This window comes from Leuciscus leuciscus (assembly GCF_965113295.1).
Source record: "Leuciscus leuciscus genome assembly, chromosome: 15".
Lineage (NCBI taxonomy): Eukaryota > Metazoa > Chordata > Actinopteri > Cypriniformes > Leuciscidae > Leuciscus > Leuciscus leuciscus.
The window spans coordinates 32,591,866-32,612,484 of NC_138739.1; the positions used below are offsets into that span (position 1 = coordinate 32,591,866).

Below are 20,619 nucleotides of genomic sequence, written 5' to 3' on the forward strand. Positions count from 1 at the left end.
CACGAAGAATGCGTTCATACTGTTGGCATGAGACCGGGGGAACAAGTGGATGCTGGGACTTCCTCTGCTGAGTTTTTGACATGGTCGGATCGTTCAGTCACGGGAAACTAAGAAAACAAGGAAAACTCAAGTGCAGAGGAAAGGGATTTTTAATAAACAAAAGAACAACGTAAAACAAACACCCACGAGGGGGAAAACATTACAAAATACCAAACAACAACTTCAAAAGTGAACATACCAAACGGGTCACGGGGGAAACGGGAGACGTGTACAAGACAACGATCTGACACAGACTGCAAACACAAAGGAACTTATAAAAGGGACAAATCAGGCAGGTAATGAGGAACAACAGGTGGGGCAAATGAAACCAATAATAAGATAACAAGGAGGGTGGGGTCAAAACAATGACAGGAACACAAACACCACATGTGCTACACAAGACAGGACAGGCATGTGACAGTATCATGGTGGGGAGACTAAGATGAGACAACAAAAAAACGTAATGGTCATAGAATAAATTAGTAAAAAATTATTTTAAAGACTTCTTTAAAAGTCATTGAGTTTTACTTTTAAAACATTTAACTACAAATTGCCCGAATTGAACATGATTTCTTTTAGCATCTCTGTGTCAATGATTTTCAACTGAAACACTGTGCTTGACTATAAATTGGATATTATCACTTATGACACAGGTTCAAATAGCAGCTTTTAGCTGACTTTGAATGAGAGAGAGACTCTGTGGGCCCTATTTTAAGGATCTAAGCGCATGTAAATAGAGAATCCGCCGTTGTGCAACTGGCTTTGAAAGGGAATGAGAGATGAGACTCTGATTGGTTTATTGACTCCTTCGGATGAGACGTTAAACCGAGGTCCTGACTCTCTGTGGTCATTAAAAATCCCAGGATGTCCTTTGAAAAAGAGTAGGGGTGTTTCCCGTTGTTAAACTAGCAAAAGTTGATTCGGACACGCCTTAAGTGCACTTAAGGCGCCATGTGCGCCATGTGCCATGTGCGTCATGTGCTTTAGACCAGTGTTCCCCAACCCTGCTCCTGAAGGACCCCCAGCACTGTCAGGACCTCGGTTTAACATCTCATCCAAAGGAGACAATAAAACAATCAGAGTCTCATCTCTCATTCCCTTTCAAAACCAGTTGCACAACGGCGAATTCGCTATTTACATGATGGAATTTGCAAGCGGAAAAACTGACGCTTCTCCAGAGAGGAATCAGATCTGCTCGTACGCGAGGTTAAAGCGTGCAAGCAGACCATCGACGGGACAAGCCGGATTCCACCATATCTTTATGTACACAATAATAATCTTTTACATTGTAATCTATTTGGCATGTTTGTGTGCTGCTGCGAGTCCCAGTGTGTGTAATAAGCAGAGTGTAGGCTACGAGCGTGTTGGACCCGCATATTACTAACATGCTCTTTAAATAAATTAAAAAAATACTGCAGTCTATTTCAATTTCCTCAAAATTGCAACACGCCAACAATGCGCCTGAACACCTCATTTCTCGCTCAGACCAGCAAGCCCAGATGGGCTCAAATGCATTTGCTATTCAAATAGAACAGTAAAATAATAACTGCGTCTGGCTGAAACTAGCACAAAAAAAAAACACTTGCGCCGTTCATTTTCAGAAAATGTTCATATATTTTCATTTTTTCTTTTAACTCTAGCCCAGCTAAAGACATATTTGCCAGAAATGACATGCGCTTTCAAATAAACATAATTTTTATATATTTTTGCAACTCACATGTTTTGGAGTCATTGTCTGTAGGCTATATCAACCTGTATTTATCCATTCACTTTAATATCGTCATATTAAACACTGATCTACTTTCAAACCCACATTAACACTGATGGATTCGTGTCAGATTCGAGTATATCAGCAGACACCTGACCTATAGTTTGATCATTATGAGCTTGCAAACGGCTCTAACTTAGGCTACCGCACACCATTGAAGCAGCGTGTCCCATTCAGGAATGTTAACAGCTGATCAAACACAATAGTCGAATCATAATCTTCATCATTATCATTGGCAGCACATCAATTTTCATAAATTGCATGGAAACGCTCAACATATTCTAAGGGATTGTCACAACGTTTCTGTTTAACTTGAGTCCCACTTGTCCAAAATTTCCTTTACTTGCTTTTTGTAAAGCACAGGTATTCATAAATAGTTGCATAAATTCTATCAGAAATTTCATTTTCATCACATTGCTGCCGTATTTCTTTTTGTTTGCCTACTCATAGTATACCTATATCAAATGGTTAGTCTACAGATATAACAAGAAAAGGTCATTATTGTCTCAATGCCACTTATCTCTACTGTTTTCCAGAAACCAAAATATTATATTACTCATATCTCAATCCCAAATTAGCACAGACAGCCTTATATTGTAGCTGCTTGCTCCTTCAACCCTTATTATTCTGTATACATTTAAATTCTCTAGACATCTACAGTAATGTCATGCATCCATTTACTGGATGAAGAAGTAAAACCTTTTTATTTTCTTCCATTTTTCATTTATTTCCCCAACTTCCCAACATGACAGTTCCTTCTGCATCGGCTTCCTATTTTTGCGCTCTTCTTCCTCTAACCAGCACAATATTATTGACTAATAATCCACACAGACATGTTTAATTAGCACATCAACAGCCCTTCTCTTATTCACTTCCCTCTAAAACAGAGTCTTTTACCACTATCAGTCTAGTGAAACTTATGGCGCTTTTCCACTGCATGGTACGGTACGGCTCGGTTCAGTACGGCTCACTTATGACGCATTTCCACTGCATGGTACGGTACGGTACGGCTCGCTTCGGCTCGCTTTAAATGGTACCACCTCTGTTGAGGTTCCAAGCGTACCGTACCGATACTAAAATGTGACGTGAAAACACTGCAGATCACTGATTGGTCAGACAAAATCATCACTACCAGCTCATTGTATTTACAACACGAGACACTAAACCCGCTAGATTTAAATAGCCAGTAGACAACAGCCAACACTGTAGCGCCTGTTTTAAAAGTATTTGCTTCAAAAAAAGAGTATAAACTTAAAAAAAAAGAAATGGCTGAATCGTGGTCAGTGGACGAGGTGCAGACGTTCCTCTCGTTGGTTGCCGAGGAGCGGATGGGGAAACACGGAATGAAAAATTCGCATTTAATATGATGATGTCATGGCAGTAGAGACGGCAACTATAACGATCAGTCCCACCCACTTTGAAGCGGTACTAACTGCAGTGGAAAAGCAACCGAGCTAAAGCGAACCGAACCGAACCGTGCCGTACCGAGCCGAGTCGTACCACGCAGTGGAAAAGCGAAGCGAGCCGAACCGTTCCGCGCCGAGTCGAACCGTACCGAGCCGAACCAAGCCGTACCATGCAGTGGAAAAGCGCCATTAAAGTTCCTTCTCTAGGGAAATCATAGTATTTATGGCCCTTCAATAACTCTCAAACATTTGAACCCACACTCTCCTCATAAACACTGGCGTGTATCATATCATTTTTACTCTGGGACTTCCCCATGATGGTTGGTCATATTAGAACCTCTTTAAAGGGCGCCGTCCCAGTGACAGCCTTTGTAGGCTTTTTCCTGAGAGTTAAAACTACAGTGTTTAATTTAATTTAAACATACTTGTGCTTATGTCAGTACAGTGACAGGTCTAGCAGGGATATAAATTAATATTGAATAAAAGCTTGCCTTAAAAAAATGGTTACATAAAAAAAATCGGTACTCATTCCCTTTGTCAATTGGACTTAACTTAAGTGGATTTTACTTAATTCCACGTGTGCATTTTACTTAAATGTGAGAGCAAAGACTTAAAAAACAACAATTAAGTCTTGTTGTTACTTGTTTTACATCTGTATGAGACATTAGTCAGCCCTGCTGCAACAAAACAGCATATCAAATGTTTTTATTGGAAACAGTACATTGATAAAACAAAACAAATAATAAAACCAGAAATACTGGTTTCACAACATTTCTGTTATGCTCATCCATTTGTAAGAAGATAGTGAAGCCTACGTGAACAAACAAAAACCACGAATTAGCTATGTTCTAACCATCATGCAAATTTGAAATACGCCATGTTCCCTTGAGATTTGGGAGTGTCTGTTGAAGCACATTTTGCAAGTAAGTATTATTATTCCATCCAGTGCATTTATTCCTCTTCAAGGTTTAAAGCAACTTTTCACCTCACTTCCTGTAAGAATCAAATTCATTCCGACAATAACAGGGCTCCTGGTAAAGGTGTAGCTATTATGTTACTCACGGCAACAAACCAATCCCCATAATGAGAACAATACCTTAGAGAGGATGATCTCTTTCCATTGATTCTGGATGTGTGTAGCTTCTCTCTCTCTCTCTCTCTCTCTCTCTCTCTCTCTCTCTCTCTCTCTCTCTCTCTCTCTCTCTCCATATATATATATATATATATATATATATATATATATATAAAAAACTATATATAACTATATATTAACTATAATGATGATTGCATTCAAAAATGAGTATTATCATACTCATGACAAGTTTCAGCGGTGGGATTTTTCATAGGTGAGAGAGAAAAAAACTGCTTCTTCTCCCCGCCCCTGTTAACTGGTTATTAGAACTAAGAGATTATTCAGGAAGGAATACGTGAAGAAGTAGGGTTACTACTTGAACACACTAGAATGGCTATTAAGAACATTTGGCACAGGTAAGCTCACCCATCCTTTTATAATTTGTTTTATTATTAAATATTTTATAATGTTATGTGTGCTGTTTGCATACAACGTCTTATTATAAACTAGAGCAGAGGTCTTTAACACTATCCTGGGGACCCACTGTCCTTTAAAGTTTATTTCCAACCCGCTTCAACACAACTGCCTGTGTATTTTCAAGCGATCCTGAAGAGCTTGACTTGCTGTTTCAGGTGTGTGATTAGGGTTGGAGATAAACTCTACACTACAGGACAGTGGGTCTCCAGGAGCAGAGTTGAAGATCTCTCAACTAGATTAACTTATAATGAAGTAGTTGATGTGCTGGTCAAAATCTGATTAAAACATTTGACTGCAGCTGAGCTAAACTTTGAATACTGTATATCTGAAATGATTAGGAGGAGCTCAGATGTATGTGTGTGAGTGTGTAGATATATATATATATATATATATATATATATAGAAAGACACTGAACAAAACAAAGTGAAATATATATATACATATATGTGTCTGGCAGTTGAATTAAAATGAATAAATTTTACATTTAAACATTAGCTTGAAATCATGAATTTTAATTTAGAAATCGAAATCTAAGAGGTGTATTTAGGTGTACAACACCAAACAAATTGGGTGTAATGTCATTGACTCAAAATATTTAAAGTTGGCGTTACCAGGAAATTAAACATAAGGGTGTTTCTGCAACTACGGACACACAGTAAATAAATAAAGTCACAGTAGTTAATATTTATGTTATAATTTCTCATCTGATGCTCTTTAATTATAAATGTAGTGTCATTACAGACCTTGACATAATAAAATGATGACTGAATAATATGATTTAATGTAAAATTATAAAGCATTTATCCAAGCACCATTTTTGCTCATGTCTCACACCTGTGGTCTCAATGTTGAGATACTTAAAATTAGCTCATTCTTTTACAATGTGACATTATTTCAAATGAATTAGTTTCACATACATATGACTTTACACCATCTTAATGTTGTTGTGTTTTTTTTGGGGGGGGGGGGGGGTTCATCTAAATAAACCTGTCCCACACTTTTGAGTCCTTACCGCAACACTGAAAAAGACTCTTAATAAGACAATTGTTCAAAGCCAAACAAACATAGTTTGTATGGAAACAGAGATAAGCATGTGAGCACATGTCTGACAAGACCGGTCCACCTCCATTAGGTCACTCACAAGATCCAGAAAAAAAATAAGATAAAGATCATCTTTTCTTCTTAAGTATTTATTGTGCGTCCTTACCATTCACCTTAGTAATTGTGTATTTTGAACTACATTTAAAAAATTAATTTATATTACTGTTGAATATGTGAAGAGTTCAGATGCAAAAGCCTCTAAGTGCCATCTGAAATTTTCTTCTAGAATGATCATTTTGATTAAGCTTGTATATTTAAGTTCAATAATTTCACTTAAATGGCAATGCAAATTACCTATTAATTGCCATTTAAGTGAAATTACCTAACTTAAATATACGAGCTTTATAAAAATGATCATTCTAGAAGAAAATTTCAGATGGCATTTAGAGGCTTTTGCATCGGAACTCTTCATGTATATTTGGTGCTAAAAGTAAAAACTGATATATCAGACCTTGCTTAGCTGCTAGTTATTTGCAATATTAGCCATTTCCGCAGCACGTCTTTACCCCAGCATTTTTAGGTGACAGGTGTGGTGATTATAATTTATTATATCATTACAATGACACCTGTCAAGGGGTGTGACATAAGAGTTCATGACAGAGATCTAGGTGTTGCCTTGGCCTTAAAATGTCCCATATCTCAATACAATTGAGCATCAATGGGATGTGCTTGAAGAACAAAGATTACCAGATTAATCTACAATAGGATGACAGAAATGCAGAGAGGTAATGAGGAAAGACTCAGACAGATATGAAGAGTTATGGAAAAAGAGCATAAAAACAAAACAAAACAAAAAACAGATAAAGATTGTCTCCCAAATGACAAATCAGAAAAAAAAGACAGTGAAGGATAAACAAAAGAAACCAGAGGACAAAACAAAAAACTGAAGGCCTCAAATTAGTACAGAACAGAAATTCATAAATGTATTAGTATTTGAAACAAGAGAATCAATTTGACCCAGTCTTTACTGCAATACCACTTCTATCTTTGACAAAATACCTTCTGTTTTTGTCTGTAACTATTTTTCTCTACAGTAACCTATTGTTAAGGTTACATTATTAACATGTGCCATTAACATTGTGTCCTTACCGATACAATGGTTTATTTTAATTATTAATCAGATTTTTGTTCACAAAAATTATTTTTAAAGAGATGATTTACACATTAAAATGACAATATTTGTCATTGTGATGACGGGTGCTAAGACGACGTCATCACTACCGCGATAACGGCAGCACGTGAAGTCTTTACAAATTGTTTATGGGCTTATGTTTCTTTACATTTGTTATTTCAACCCGATCTCACGGGAAAACGTACAAATTCTACGAGGTGGCTTATTCGTACGAATTCATACGACCTGACTCGTACGAATTAGTACGATTTTTGCAAAATCGTACATATTTTATGAATTTGCCAATTCGTATGAATTCATACGAATGACCTACCCCTGACCCCGCCCCTAAACCTACCCATCACGTGGGTTTAGAAAAATCGTACAAATTCGTACGAGTGAGGTCGTACGAATTAGTACGAATTAGCCAACTTTTTATCATTCGTACGAATTCGTACGAATTGGTCGTGAGATAGCATTGGTTATTTATATGGTTTTGTGTTTCTGTTGCAGTCTGTTAGGTTTATGATACAATTGTTTAATCTGGTTCATTATTCTATAACATTAATTTATAATAAGTTTAAGATATGCTGTTTGAGTTGATTGCAGATAGGTGCACATATCAGCAGTCATCACAACGTGTAATGTCTACATGTCTTTGTCATATGCCCACATCCGTGCTGTACCTATCCTTTTCCTGTGGCTCTTCAAATGATAGGGCAGGACCACAGCTTCCTTCTTGTGTTGGATTGAACCATTTCTATCAATAGGGAAGGGAACTTAACCCTTGGTGATGTAAGCATGGAGAAATGTCTTAATTATGGTGTTTACATTTAGTTTAAGTTGCCGAATGAGTTTTTATTTTATTTATTTTTGGAAGTTAAATGGTTAAATGGTCATATGTTTAGGCTACAAAGGTTTTTGGTTTTGATGCCCCAGCAGTGGGTACGGTCTTGGTTGTAATGAGCCTGTCCTAGGCTATATAAGACAGTCTAAACTGAACCTTGAGGAGGGAAAGATGGGGTCATATTGGTGAATGTATCCATGTAGATTTTGCTGCCTGTAGCAATTTGTTTTCCTTTGGTTGTTGATAGGCTACATCAAAATTTGCACTGAGTCAAGTGTAGCCCTATATATTTCTTTTTGTAAATATTGTGTTTTTTTTGTGTGTGTTTTTTGGTTTAATTTCATCATTTTTTCTTTGACACATCATTGTGAATATGTACACCCCTACTTCTCCACTGGCATTTAATAAAAATCCTCTTCGGATGATATCTGAGTCTTGAGCCTATCTCCCCTTGATCTCCACGGGACACGTTATGACAGTCATAAAAAGCTAAATGTTTTATCTTTGGCGTGTATGAAAACAATTGATATCTAGGTTAGCGTCAACATTTTCCATGGCATTAAGAAAATCATAAAATCCCCTAATATAGTTTTTAATATAATTTTTTACAAAAATTGATAAATCTTGAAATTAACTATGTAAATGTATAAAAAAATAATTACTAAATGAAAAAAGTAAAGTGTATAAAATTAACGTTATTGTAATGTTGCGGTAAGGACATTTTGTAAGAAGAAGAGATGAAAACCATAACAAAATTAAACATGTTCCAGATTAAAATCTTACCTTCAATTTTGTGTAGGTTTACATCTTTATGTATTATGGACTGTGATGGTTAAAATTAATTCATAGGGTTTTTTTATTTTTTTTTATTTGGGAGAGTCAAAAGTGCCCGTAGTTGCAGAAACACCCATAAATGCGAATAATCTGCAAGCATCAATTCTAGATTCCATCAAATATCTTGAAATGCAGTAGCCTATAGTCAAAATACTACTGCATTTGATGAAGAACTTATTTCTCTACCGTTATTCATAAATGTAATAAAACCCAGACTGTACAGACCGCCATTTTGGATTCACTATTTATGAATATGATGACGACTATTTCCTACAGTGTAAAAAAATTTGCTGCGATTATTTATCACAACTTAAAATCCAACATTGTTTCAACTTTAAAAAGTATGTGTTCATGCTTGACTTAAAATATTAAGTTTAGTTAACTTCAGTTAAGTTGGATATTTAAGTTATCTCAACAAATTTTAAGTTGTTATAACTAATCGCAGCCACATTTTTTACAGTGTAACGTCAATGGACAAATAGCCTACATTCTTCGGAATCGCGGCAAAAAAGTCATTCAGGAATTTTTCGCCTACAATCTACGAACAAATGACTTGTATGAGATAGTACCTTTAATGAATTGTTCAGAATTGTTTCGCACGTTACAATTCAGCGTTTTCTCGCCCCTCCGTCCTCCAGCCCGTGATTCGGAAATCCTATGCCATTTGAATCAGACTGATGAATCATTCAAATAATAAATTCTATCTATCTTTAAGTGATGTCCATGTCAAAATTTCTGACAAAAAAGTCAGAAAGTGTCCTTAAAGTTCATGAAACTTAAATCACTATCATAACTAACTGATGTAAACGTGTAAACTTAGTTAAAGATTTGCAACAGTGTTATTTTTGTGATGAATCATATTTTAATTAAAAAATTCTGATATTTCACTGTGAGACTAATTTTGACCTGTTTGTCTTCTTTTTTTTTCTCTCTCTCTCTGCAGTTTGGCTCAAGATAGAGGTCCATTTATACAGCAATTTAAAACGGCATTTTTTCTGATGCTTACATTCACATTCTTATTGTTTGCCGTTGCTTACGCCTCTGATTTCACTTTAGACACAATTACGTTCCCTCAAACCTGGTTTACTAAAATCATCAATCAGACTCATTATAAGGTAATTGACAGCATTTGGGCCGATCATAATCGAAAAGGTACATTAGTGCATTTGCCCAATCAGCAAATACAACAAAGAGGTTCAACAATTTATTATCATATAGCTCATCCAAGCAACTATCAGTTCATTATGGATGAACCTGATAAATGTCAGCAGAATCCGTTCCTGGTCTTGATGGTCCCTGTGGCGCCCCATCAGGTAGAAGCTCGTAACGCCATCCGGAGCACGTGGGGGAATGAGAGCACAGTCCAGGGGAAAGCAGTGATGACTCTGTTCTTGGTGGGTTTGACTGGAGGATCCGACTCTGAAAAAGCTCAACAGCAACTGGAGGAAGAGAGCCGACAACACAGAGACTTAGTGCAGAGCAACTTTGTGGACTCGTACTTCAACCTGACCATAAAGACGATGGTGATCATGGACTGGTTGGCCACTCGTTGCCCTCAAGCCAATTTCAGTATGAAGGTCGATTCTGACATGTACTTAAATCTGGAAAACTTGGTGACTCTCCTATTGGCACCCAACACACCCAGACAGAACTACATCACTGGAATGGTGATGTGGGACCGGCCCGTTATCAGAGACACAAACTCAAAATGGTACGTGTCAGAGGATCTTTACCCTGAACCGAAATACCCCACTTACCTGCTGGGAATGGGATATGTTTTCTCCAATGACTTGCCAGAAAAAATAGTTGAGGCTTCCAAGGAAATAAAGGCCTTTAACATTGAAGACGCATATGTGGGCGCTTGTGTGAAACGTGCGGGCTTTGCACCCTCATCCCCCCCAGACCCTTCACAGTTTAGAGCCTATCTGGGACAATATAATCGAGAGGATTTTCTCAGGGTCATTACAACAATCCTGGGATCCCCACAGCAGCTAATAGACATCTGGAAGGACGTAAAGAGGCCCACATAAAAGTATCCCAAACTTTCCTACAAGTATAATTTGGGATACATAAAAGTATCTCAAAATCCCTGTCTGGGATGGGAACACAAACAAACAAAGACATTTATAAACATGTCTGTTTACAAAGACATGAAACATGGTGGATGTTTATTTAAGAATATTTTTAAAGCTGATTACAACCTGTTCAGAAGGAAGAGGTTGTGACAAAACAAAACAAAACGTTCAAAAGGAAATCGTTTGAGGAGCCGTTGACACGTAACACGTTCTTGAAGAGGAACTTGATGTCTTGAGATGCGTTTTTAAAGTTGAATTTCTGTTATTGGGGAAGGGGGTTTTAAAAATTCAACGCTCATGCACGAGATGTCAAAAGTCTGCAAAGTTAGTTTACATAGAAAAAACAATTAAAAAGTTAAAATCTATATATAGTTATATGGAATTAATATACTGTATGTATAGAAATCCAGGTACACACTAAAAAAAAATGGTTCTTCAGCGGTTCTTTGCGGTGGTAAAGGTGCTATATAGCACCACTACCATTTAAAGAACCTGTTAAGCCCAGTTTGGTTCTTCAGTGGTTCTTTAGTGGTTCTTTGGGGTGGTTAATGTGCTATATGGCACCTCTTATGGTTCTACATAGCACCATTTGACAAAGGTAGGTGCTATATGGCACTTAAAGTGGTTCCCCTATGATTACAAGCCAATGAACCACTTTTAGTGCTATTTAGCACCATTTTTGTTTAGAGTGTAATATCTATTTTAACTGAAAACTGTTTTCACAAAGCATGGGTATTTTTCCATAAATGTCTGTTGGGGAAGGTTGTTAACTGGTGTCATATATATTTTGGAATTTTATACAATTAATTAATTATAATTTTAGCCAGAAGAAGGTTTTATATTTTATTTTTATGTTTACTGTTTTGTGGATGTCATTAATGATTTTTTTTTTAAAAATTTATAAATGGTTGGGGGAAAAACAACATAAGAGGGAGAAATCACATTTTCCTGCATTTTCCACGTTTTCCTGAAAACAGACTGCAAGTCTAAAAACAGCATTTCCTGAAACAGAGAAAAAGTATGTAAAAAGTATTTAATTTTAAATATAATATAATATAATATAATATAATATAATATAATATAATATAATATAATATAATATTTCATATATTTAATTAAATTGTGGTGTATAACCTGTGTAATCATTGCTTACAAATTTTTTTATTTTTTCATTACATTCGATTTTTTATTTTACTTTTTAGGTTCATAGCCAGGGTAGGCAGGTTTTTTCTAAAAACTTTTCCCCAAATTTGTTTAAACTGTCTTTATATACCAATGCATAATTAAAATGTAAGTACTCTGAAAAAGAGAGTATACAAATTGAGGGTCTATAGTCATCTCAGGGCTGCAATAAACACAGCTAATTATTCCATTCACTCCCACCCCCTCCCTTCTGGGCTCCTTCCAAAGCCACGCCCCCAAAACACATGAACGCGCGATGCCGACCGCTCAGCTGGAGGACGCGTTTGCCAGCGCCGAGCGGAGAGGAGCGCAGTGCATGTAGTGACATCATGTCAGAATCACATTACAGAATCACATGTAATAACATACCTAACTTTATCATTATGAATATAAACAACTAACATGGCTGTTAGTACTCACTATCAAGCTAGCATATCGATACTGGTAAAGTTTAAAATATATTGAGTTTGATTCGGTAACGAGCTAGTAACATAAGGCAAAGCTAAAAACAGGTTGCATTGATACACGTTTTCCCATTACCATCAGTTACACTGTGATGAAGGTGAATTTCGTGTAAGATTCATAACATATACGGTGTTTTGCATGTAAGAGCTTCCACGATGAAAGCACTGTTGGCTCTGATGAGGACTACACTCCGGAGACAAGTACCGCATCGTCGGCTCAAGGACAGGTCCGGAGATATTGACTCTCGTCTGACTTCTTGCTTTATCCAAAGACTTTTTGGTCATAGCCTTTTCGAATACTGTCTTCCTTTTTTTGCCTTGTTTGCCTTCGCTGACTGTATATGCAGGTACTGGCAATTTTGACTGCTCTTTCTCTGCCATAATTGTGATTCTTCCTAGCTTCCGTGCCTCTTCCCCTCCTCGAGTCAAACGGGTGCGCACATGTGGGCAGCTCCTGTAGCAGCAGGGGTGGTAGCCATGGTAGCGAGGGAGAGTGACAGTCGCCCAGCCAATCATTTCATTCGTTCCGAATGGAAATAAGTAGCTGTGTTTATTGCAGCCCTGAGAGGACTAGAGACACTCAATTTTTATACTCTCTTTTTCAGAGTACTTACATTTTAATTATGTATTGGTATATAAAGACAGTTTAAACAAATTTGGGAGAAAAAACCTGCCTACTCTGCCTTTAAACAATGATCTCGGTTTAAACACTTGAAGAAGAGAACAATGGGGAAGGGAAAAGCACGGGAGCACAAAAGCAACTGAAATTATTTGACAAATTGCTTGTGATATTCCTAATTTGTAAATTGCTTCGGATAAAACAATCTACTAACTGAATACATGGAAATGCAATTTTCTGGTGCACTATTTCCATTATAGCCTCGAAGCATGGCTGACAACTTTTGAGTTTACTTTTGGGTTGTTTTACTTTATCACTTTTGATAACTTTAAGATCTATAATATTTCAATTCGAATGCAGTTGATATAATGTGTAATCATTTGCAAGGTATATACCAATAACATTTTGAGATCATGGCCACCAGACACATTTCTTGTCAGGTAAAGTGGACCATCCTTGATATAGCTATCATAAATGATCCTGTATCTTAAATAAAAACATGATTTATTAACACATATTATCAAACAAACATATTCAACAAAATATTTCACAAACCCAAAAGCATATAGCTGCCCTAGGCTATGAGTAAAATTCATCAGTTCACTCAATGCAATTCTGCCAACTGATAGAATGTGTTGTGTTGACATTAAATTTGATGAAATCAGAATATCAGAATATTCACAAATCAGAATGTGGATGAAAAACTCTACAACACATTACAAATGGGACTACAACACATGCAACAACAAATTGGCAAACAATCATTTAATAAGAGGAACAAAAATTAAAATGGGAACCATATTGTAAAACATTTTTCTGTCTGTGTTTTCTCTAAACACTTTAAATGAACTTAAATGATGTCCATATTTTTAAGCGTTATATTCTGCATCTACATTTTGCTCTTCTCATCCTTTCTTCACTCCACAGATTGAACATAATGCCATGTCTTTTTTCTGCTCTTTCTGTCCTTTCTTCCATCTCTGACTTGAATTTCTTAACGGCACACTAATTTCTGTTTTCTAAAAAAGTAGATTATACATGTCAACTAACCAGTGAGTGAATGTCAATTTATTTAATGAATTTGAGTATAATTACTGAAGGTTAAAGGTCGCCCACTTTACATGAATCCCCCTGGCCCACTTTATATTCATGTAAATATTCAGCCAAAGTGGGCACACAATTTTTAAACACCTTACAAGAACACTAACTAAACAAATTTTTAACATTTTATTCCCTGTTAACTGTAGTAACAAACACAACAGGAACCGTCACAATAATATTTGTTTACATTTAGTGAGCAACCTTATAAGTTAGAAGATAAAATCTTATGTCATAAGGTTTTCTTCCTTTAACCATGAAGATGTCCTCCTTTGAGGTGTGGCCACATGCACCAGTGTCATATTGCATCAACCAAAACTATTCTTCTATCATTTAAAGAAATAGTGTCTATTTAATTAAACACCGCTGTCATTCTCTGAAAGTGTAAACCAAGTGAGCATAGTACAATCAAACTTAAACGGCCCACTTTATCTGCATTCACCCAACATTTCAGTAAGTTGTTATGTATCTTTCAACATTCCTTTTAATGTTCATTCATGTTTACTTACTATTAACTAGTAGTAAAGAGGAAGAGATGATACAGAAAAACATACTGTTTAATTATTAATTTAATTTATCTATACAGCAGCTCTGGAGAAAACAGTGATGTCATTGTCCAGCTCGGTCCAATTCTCATACTATGGTGTCAATGCAGGCAGAATAATAATATTGTTGAACATTAACTGTCCCAGACTTAGCAAACCAGAAGCCACAATGGCAAGGAACCCAAACTACATCAGGGGCCTCATTTATAAAACTTTGCGTAGGATTTGCGTCAGAAGTGGTGTACGGATGAAACATAGGACGTGCGTACGCACAGAAATATTCGGATTTATAAAACCGTGCGCACGCACATCCTACGCAGTTTTCCCTTAATAAATCACAATCAATTCTACATATAGCGCAGCTTTTGCGGCTTCATGTCACGCCCATAGTTGCCCATAAATATTCAGTGAAACGCCCACAAGTTAATATTCATCGATTGTGAAATCATGGCAAACACGGAGGAAAGCCACGCGCAAACGTGAAGCGCATGATCAGCCATTGTGCGTCATTACGCATTGTGATGGCATCATGCATTTTATTACCATCCATTTGATTGCATCTGACAAGCTACAGATGTGTTATGAGGATGAATTGCATAACATGCCAATATTATTGCAGAACTTATTTAACTTTTCTTTTTGCAAATATGTGTTAATTTGCATTTCTGTTGTAATCTTCATTTGAATTTGTTTGTTTTACACTGCAGATCGATCAAACGGGTGTTCGTGTAGGCTGTTTAATTGTAAGACTTGCTTTGTGAAGTCTTCATGTTATTTATGAGAGGCAGTATTGCCATTTCTTTTACACAACGGTCTACAGTTTCACACACTTTCACGTGTTTCTTCCATCTGCCGATGGTGTCGCCATTTCTCATTTCACCCGTTTTTGTGCGTACGCCTGGATCAGAGTTTGCGTGAAGGACCGCACATTTTCCCGTCAAGTTTGCTTTTTATAAATACCAATTATTGCGTAGAGAGCGGCGTACGCCTTCTTTTGTGCGTACGCAACGTTTATAAATGAGGCCCCAGGTGACAGAATGGAGAAAAAAACCTTGGGGCCAACGAACTAACAGTGTATGATTATGATTCAGGGAGCATTACAGGTCAGGAGTCAGATTGGATAAGAACATTCAGAATATTTCATTCAGTTCCATCTGGATGAAAATCGGATTAATCACGCCGGTATGGAGACAGGTATTTTGAGAATTTGTGCCACAGGCTGTCGTGTCAATGAGGCCTTCAGAGGGGAGAGTCTAGTTGACACAATCTCTGCTGACACTTCAGGGATGCATTGTGGTTGTGTCTAGACACAGGTCCTCCGTCTGATCTGGATACGTCCTGGATCCGGCTCATTTGTTGTGGTCGTGTCTAGGCGCAGGTCCTCCGTCTGATCTGGATACAGCCCGGATCTGGCTCATGCGTTGTGGTCGTGTCTGGATACTGACCGGATCTGGCTCATGCGTTGTGGTCGTGTCTAGCCGCAGGTCCTCCATCTGATCTGGATACGGCCTGGATCCGGCTCATTTGTTGTGGTCGTGTCTAGGCGCAGGTCCTCCGTCTGATCTGGATACGGACCGGATCCGGCTGACTACATCATGCGTTGTGGTCGTGTCTAGACACAGGTCCTCCGTCTGATGTGGATACGGACCGGATCCGGCTCATGCGCTGTGGTCGTGTCTCGATACTGACCGGATCTGGCTCATGCGTTGTGGTCGTGTCTAGCCGCAGGTCCTCCGTCTGATCTGGATACAGCCCAGATCTGGCTCATGCGTTGTGGTCGTGTCTAGCCGCAGGTCCTCCGTCTGATCTGGATACGGCCCGGATCCGGCTCATGCGTTGTGGTCGTGTCTAGGCGCAGGTCCTCCGTCTGATCTGGATACGGACCGGATCTGGCTCATGCGTTGTGGTCGTGTCTAGCCGCAGGTCCTCCATCTGATCTGGATACGGCCCGGATCTGGCTCATGCGTTGTGGTCGTGTCTAGCCGCAGGTCCTCCATCTGATCTGGATACGGCCTGGATCCGGCTCATGCGTTGTGGTCGTGTCTAGGCGCAGGTCCTCCGTCTGATCTGGATACAGACCGGATGCGGCTGACTATATCATGCGTTGTGCTTGTGTCTAGCCGCAGGTCCTCCGTCTGATCTGGATACGGCCTGGATCCGGCTCATGCGTTGTGGTCGTGTCTAGGCGCAGGTCCTCCGTCTGATCTGGATACGGACCGGATCCGGCTGACTACATCATGCGTTGTGGTCGTGTCTTGGCACAGGTCCTCCGTCTGATCTGGATACGGACCGGATCCAGCTGACTACATCATGCGTTGTGGTTGTGTCTAGCCGCAGGTCCTCCATCTGATCTGGATACGGACCGGATCCGGCTGACTACATCATGCGTTGTGGTCGTGTCTAGGCGCAGGTCCTCCGTCTGATCTGGATACGGACCGGATCCAGCTGACTACATCATGCGTTGTGGTTGTGTCTAGCCGCAGGTCCTCCGTCTGATCTGGATACGGCCTGGATCCGGCTCATGCGTTGTGGTCGTGTCTAGGCGCAGGTCCACCATCTGATCTGGATACGGCCTGGATCCGGCTGACTACATCACGCGTTGTGGTTGTGTCTAGGCACAGGTCCACCATCTGATCTGGATCCAGCCCGGATCCGGCTAACTACGGTAAACTCAGGATAAACAGAGAGACTAATATTAGCGTAGATGCCATTCTTCTTATGATGTAACAAGTACATCAGGTGTTATGGAAAGTGTCCCGGTTCCGGCTGACCTAGTTTATGCAGACTAACTATCATTTTACATGATTTGAATTATAGAAATTGATAATGTGCTATGTACATCAGGTGTTATGGAAAGTGTTCCCGGTTCCGGCTGACCTAATTTATGCAGAGTAACTATCATTTTACATTATTTGAATTATAGAAATTGATAATGTGCTATGTCAGGTTAAAGAGATGTGTTTTTTTTTAAACTGACAGAGTGTGTCTGCTTCCCGAACAATGCTAGGAAGACTGTTCCAGAGTTTAGGTGCTAAATAGGAAAAGGATCTACCGCCTGCAGTTTATTTTGATATTCTTATCTAGGTATTATCAACTGGCCAGAATTTTTAGATTTCAATAGACGTGAAGGACTATAATGCATTAAGTGCTTCCTCAAGTACTGGGGACCTAAACCATTTAGTTCTTTGTAAGTAATGATATTAAAATGTATGCAATGTTTAAGGGGCCCTTTCACACCTACCTTGTTTGGTCCGGACATTCGGACTTTTCAGTTTGGTCCGAATCAAAATGACAGGTGTGAAACCTCCCCCGGACCACGGTCCGGACCAAATAGACGAAATTTGGTCAGACGAAAAGAGGTAGTCTCAGTCCGGATCAAACTGAGCAAAGGTTTGGTTCGTTTCTAGTGTGAAAGCATTTTCTGTGTGGTTCGGACTTTCAGACCATTAACAGGAAGTTCCGGTGGTTCCCGCGTAGTCTAAACAACTGAAGAAGAATATTTATGTGCAGATCTGTCAGTCCTGCGTTTCTTCCAGCTGATTCGCACACGCACACACACACACACACACACACACACACACTTGTCCTGCCGACGATGATAAAATGTTTGCACAATGAGGACGTTCATTTGGCGAATTTGAACTAGCCTCGAGTATAGTTGGTGCTGCAGGTCGTAATGCCGTAATAATAACAGTATAGTGGCAATGATATGCGTCTGTTCATTCATTCTTGTCAAAGTTACCTACCGAATTGACAACACGCTGACGTCAGACGCACTTCCGTTTACAAACCAATCAATAGGCTTGTTTGAGATGAGCAAAATCTGCACAGAACCTATCACCGGTGATCAGCGCGAGATGCATGCCGGTTGGAAATGTGTCCGAGTGCGGTCCACCTTGCTCTGATGTCATGCTGACGTATGTCAAAAATCTCTCGCAAGCGCAAGGCGCACGTGTCGGATTCTGCAGTCGAGCGCAGTTGCTCTCCACTGACTGCGCTGATCAAAAGCACGATGGGAAACGACTTGTTGACGACACAGCTTAATGCTCATTGGTTGAAACAACTGTGATGTATTGTTCTCTTTTAAAATGTTTGATTTTAAAACTCTAATATCATGTTTTATGTGTGTATGTTATGTGTGAATATTCCCAAACTATATGACAGTGCGATCTCTTTGGGTTATGCAATTTAATTTGTATAAAAAAATAAAAAAAATAAAAACACATATGTCTGTATTAAAAAAATATTGATAAACATGTATTTGGAATGGAATTAAATAACAAGTACTTTGGGTGTCTTGTTCATTTTATTTATTTTTATATAAAAGCAACAGAACTTGAATTACATCCAGTTTATTAGCAACACTGTGCACGAGCATGAATCCCGCGATATCCATCTTTGATCTCGCAGGTGTCAGATCCACTACGAGAAGAGAGATCTGTCCGTCTTGCCTGCACTTTTTTCACTCCTCCTCTCACTGCAGCCGCCTACTCTCGCATACATTTCAGGCTAGGCAAGGCGCATCTCAAACAAGCCTAATGTTAAGATGCAGCCCATATAGATGATGACGACAGGACTCAAGTACGTCATGAAAAGTTCTTTAGTGCGCTCGCATAATTGCAATGTGAAACCAAACCAAAACTATCCAAATGTATACAATGTATCAAAACATGAACTCTGGTTCGGACCTTGGTGCGGACTTTCAGGTGTGAAAGGGCCCTAATATGGAGCAAATGCAGTGTTGACAGACCTGGGCTATGGTGATACTTCCTTGTAGTAAGAACTATAGCTGCTGCGTTCTGGATGAATGCTAAGATAAAGATGGAAGAATGTAGTTTTACAAATGCTTTCAAATGAAAGATTGGATCTTGAAGACGTGTCAGAACATCCATCAAGTGTTAGACAGTATTCTAGGTTTCTACGTGCTTAGGTTTTTGTCCAATAATTAGAAACTTAAACCAAATCGTAGGAAATTATTAGTTATCCAATTTTTTATATCAGCTTTGCATTCTGTTAATTTTGTGATTGGTAAGTTTTAGTTGGGGAGCAAAAAAATATAGAGCAGCTGAGCATCAGCTAAACAGTAAAAACTAATGTCATGCTTCCTAATGCTTCCTTAGGCTTCATCCTGGTTCCAGAAGCTCTGTGACCAACACAAGTTTGAGATTCTTACACATTTTTTTTATCAAGAGAATCTTCACAAGTGAACACAACTTTCATGAACTTTGAAGCCTAAACACAATCGCCAGAAGTAAAAAAACAAAAAAAAAAAACAAAAAAAAAAACAAACAAACACATATTTCCGGTTTTAGGACTCTTTACTCCAGCCCTGAATCAATAAAGACTAGACTGCCTCAACAGTATGCCTTTTCTAAAGACATAGCTCCATCAAGTGGTCACAAACATTAACAAAATAACGTGAAATGGGCCTCATATGAAACACCAGCAACATTTCAGCGTGGTTTATAAATGATTTAACACAGGAATTTGTCCTGCACACTCAGTTAGTGTCGTGAAAACGTACATGACAAATGTTGGTATTTAAGGAGGCGACTTCCGGTGGATAAAGAGGTTTTACTTTTTGTACAGAAAATGTCATCATAGTTCATCTTTAGACATACATGTTTAAATGCTGCACCCTGCTGGTGACATTACGAATTAGGTCTACTGCAAGTCATATCATTGAATTCCCAGAGCTGTTTATAGGCAGTATAAATGTTTTTGTAACTAATTAAATTAATGGGCCATAGATAGAGCACTGATTATGTGAAGCTTTTAATTGTTTTACCGGAAACATTTTCATACATGACAAGTTGCACTCTTAAGAAAAATGTCAAATTAGGGTTCTTCGGCTTGTAACAATAGCAGAACCCTTTTTGGTGCTAAATAGAACCCCTTTGTCCCTTTTGTAATCTGTATTATGTAACATACGTTGCCTTAATAAAAAAAATTAAAAAAATACTTCAGCATTGCATGATAT

General features: G+C 38.5%; 1 protein-coding gene across 1 annotated transcript; it reads left to right on the forward strand.

The window, feature by feature from the left end:
* Positions 1-4,494: 4,494 nt before the first annotated feature.
* On the forward strand, positions 4,495-10,790 carry LOC309476716 (beta-1,3-galactosyltransferase 1-like). The gene is made up of 2 exons (XM_082139890.1): positions 4,495-4,701; positions 9,600-10,790. The coding sequence occupies exons 1-2, from the start codon at positions 4,676-4,678 to the stop codon at positions 10,684-10,686; spliced, it is 1,113 nt and encodes a 370-aa protein (XP_081996016.1). The 5' UTR covers positions 4,495-4,675; the 3' UTR covers positions 10,687-10,790.
* The last annotated feature ends 9,829 nt before the right edge of the window (positions 10,791-20,619 follow it).

Coding starts and splice junctions, on each gene's coding strand:
- LOC309476716 (XM_082139890.1), top strand. CDS start 4,676: ATGGCTATTAAGAACATTTGGCACAG. Junction 4,702..9,599: donor ATTAAGAACATTTGGCACAG/GTAAGCTCACCC, acceptor CTCTCTCTGCAG/TTTGGCTCAAGATAGAGGTC.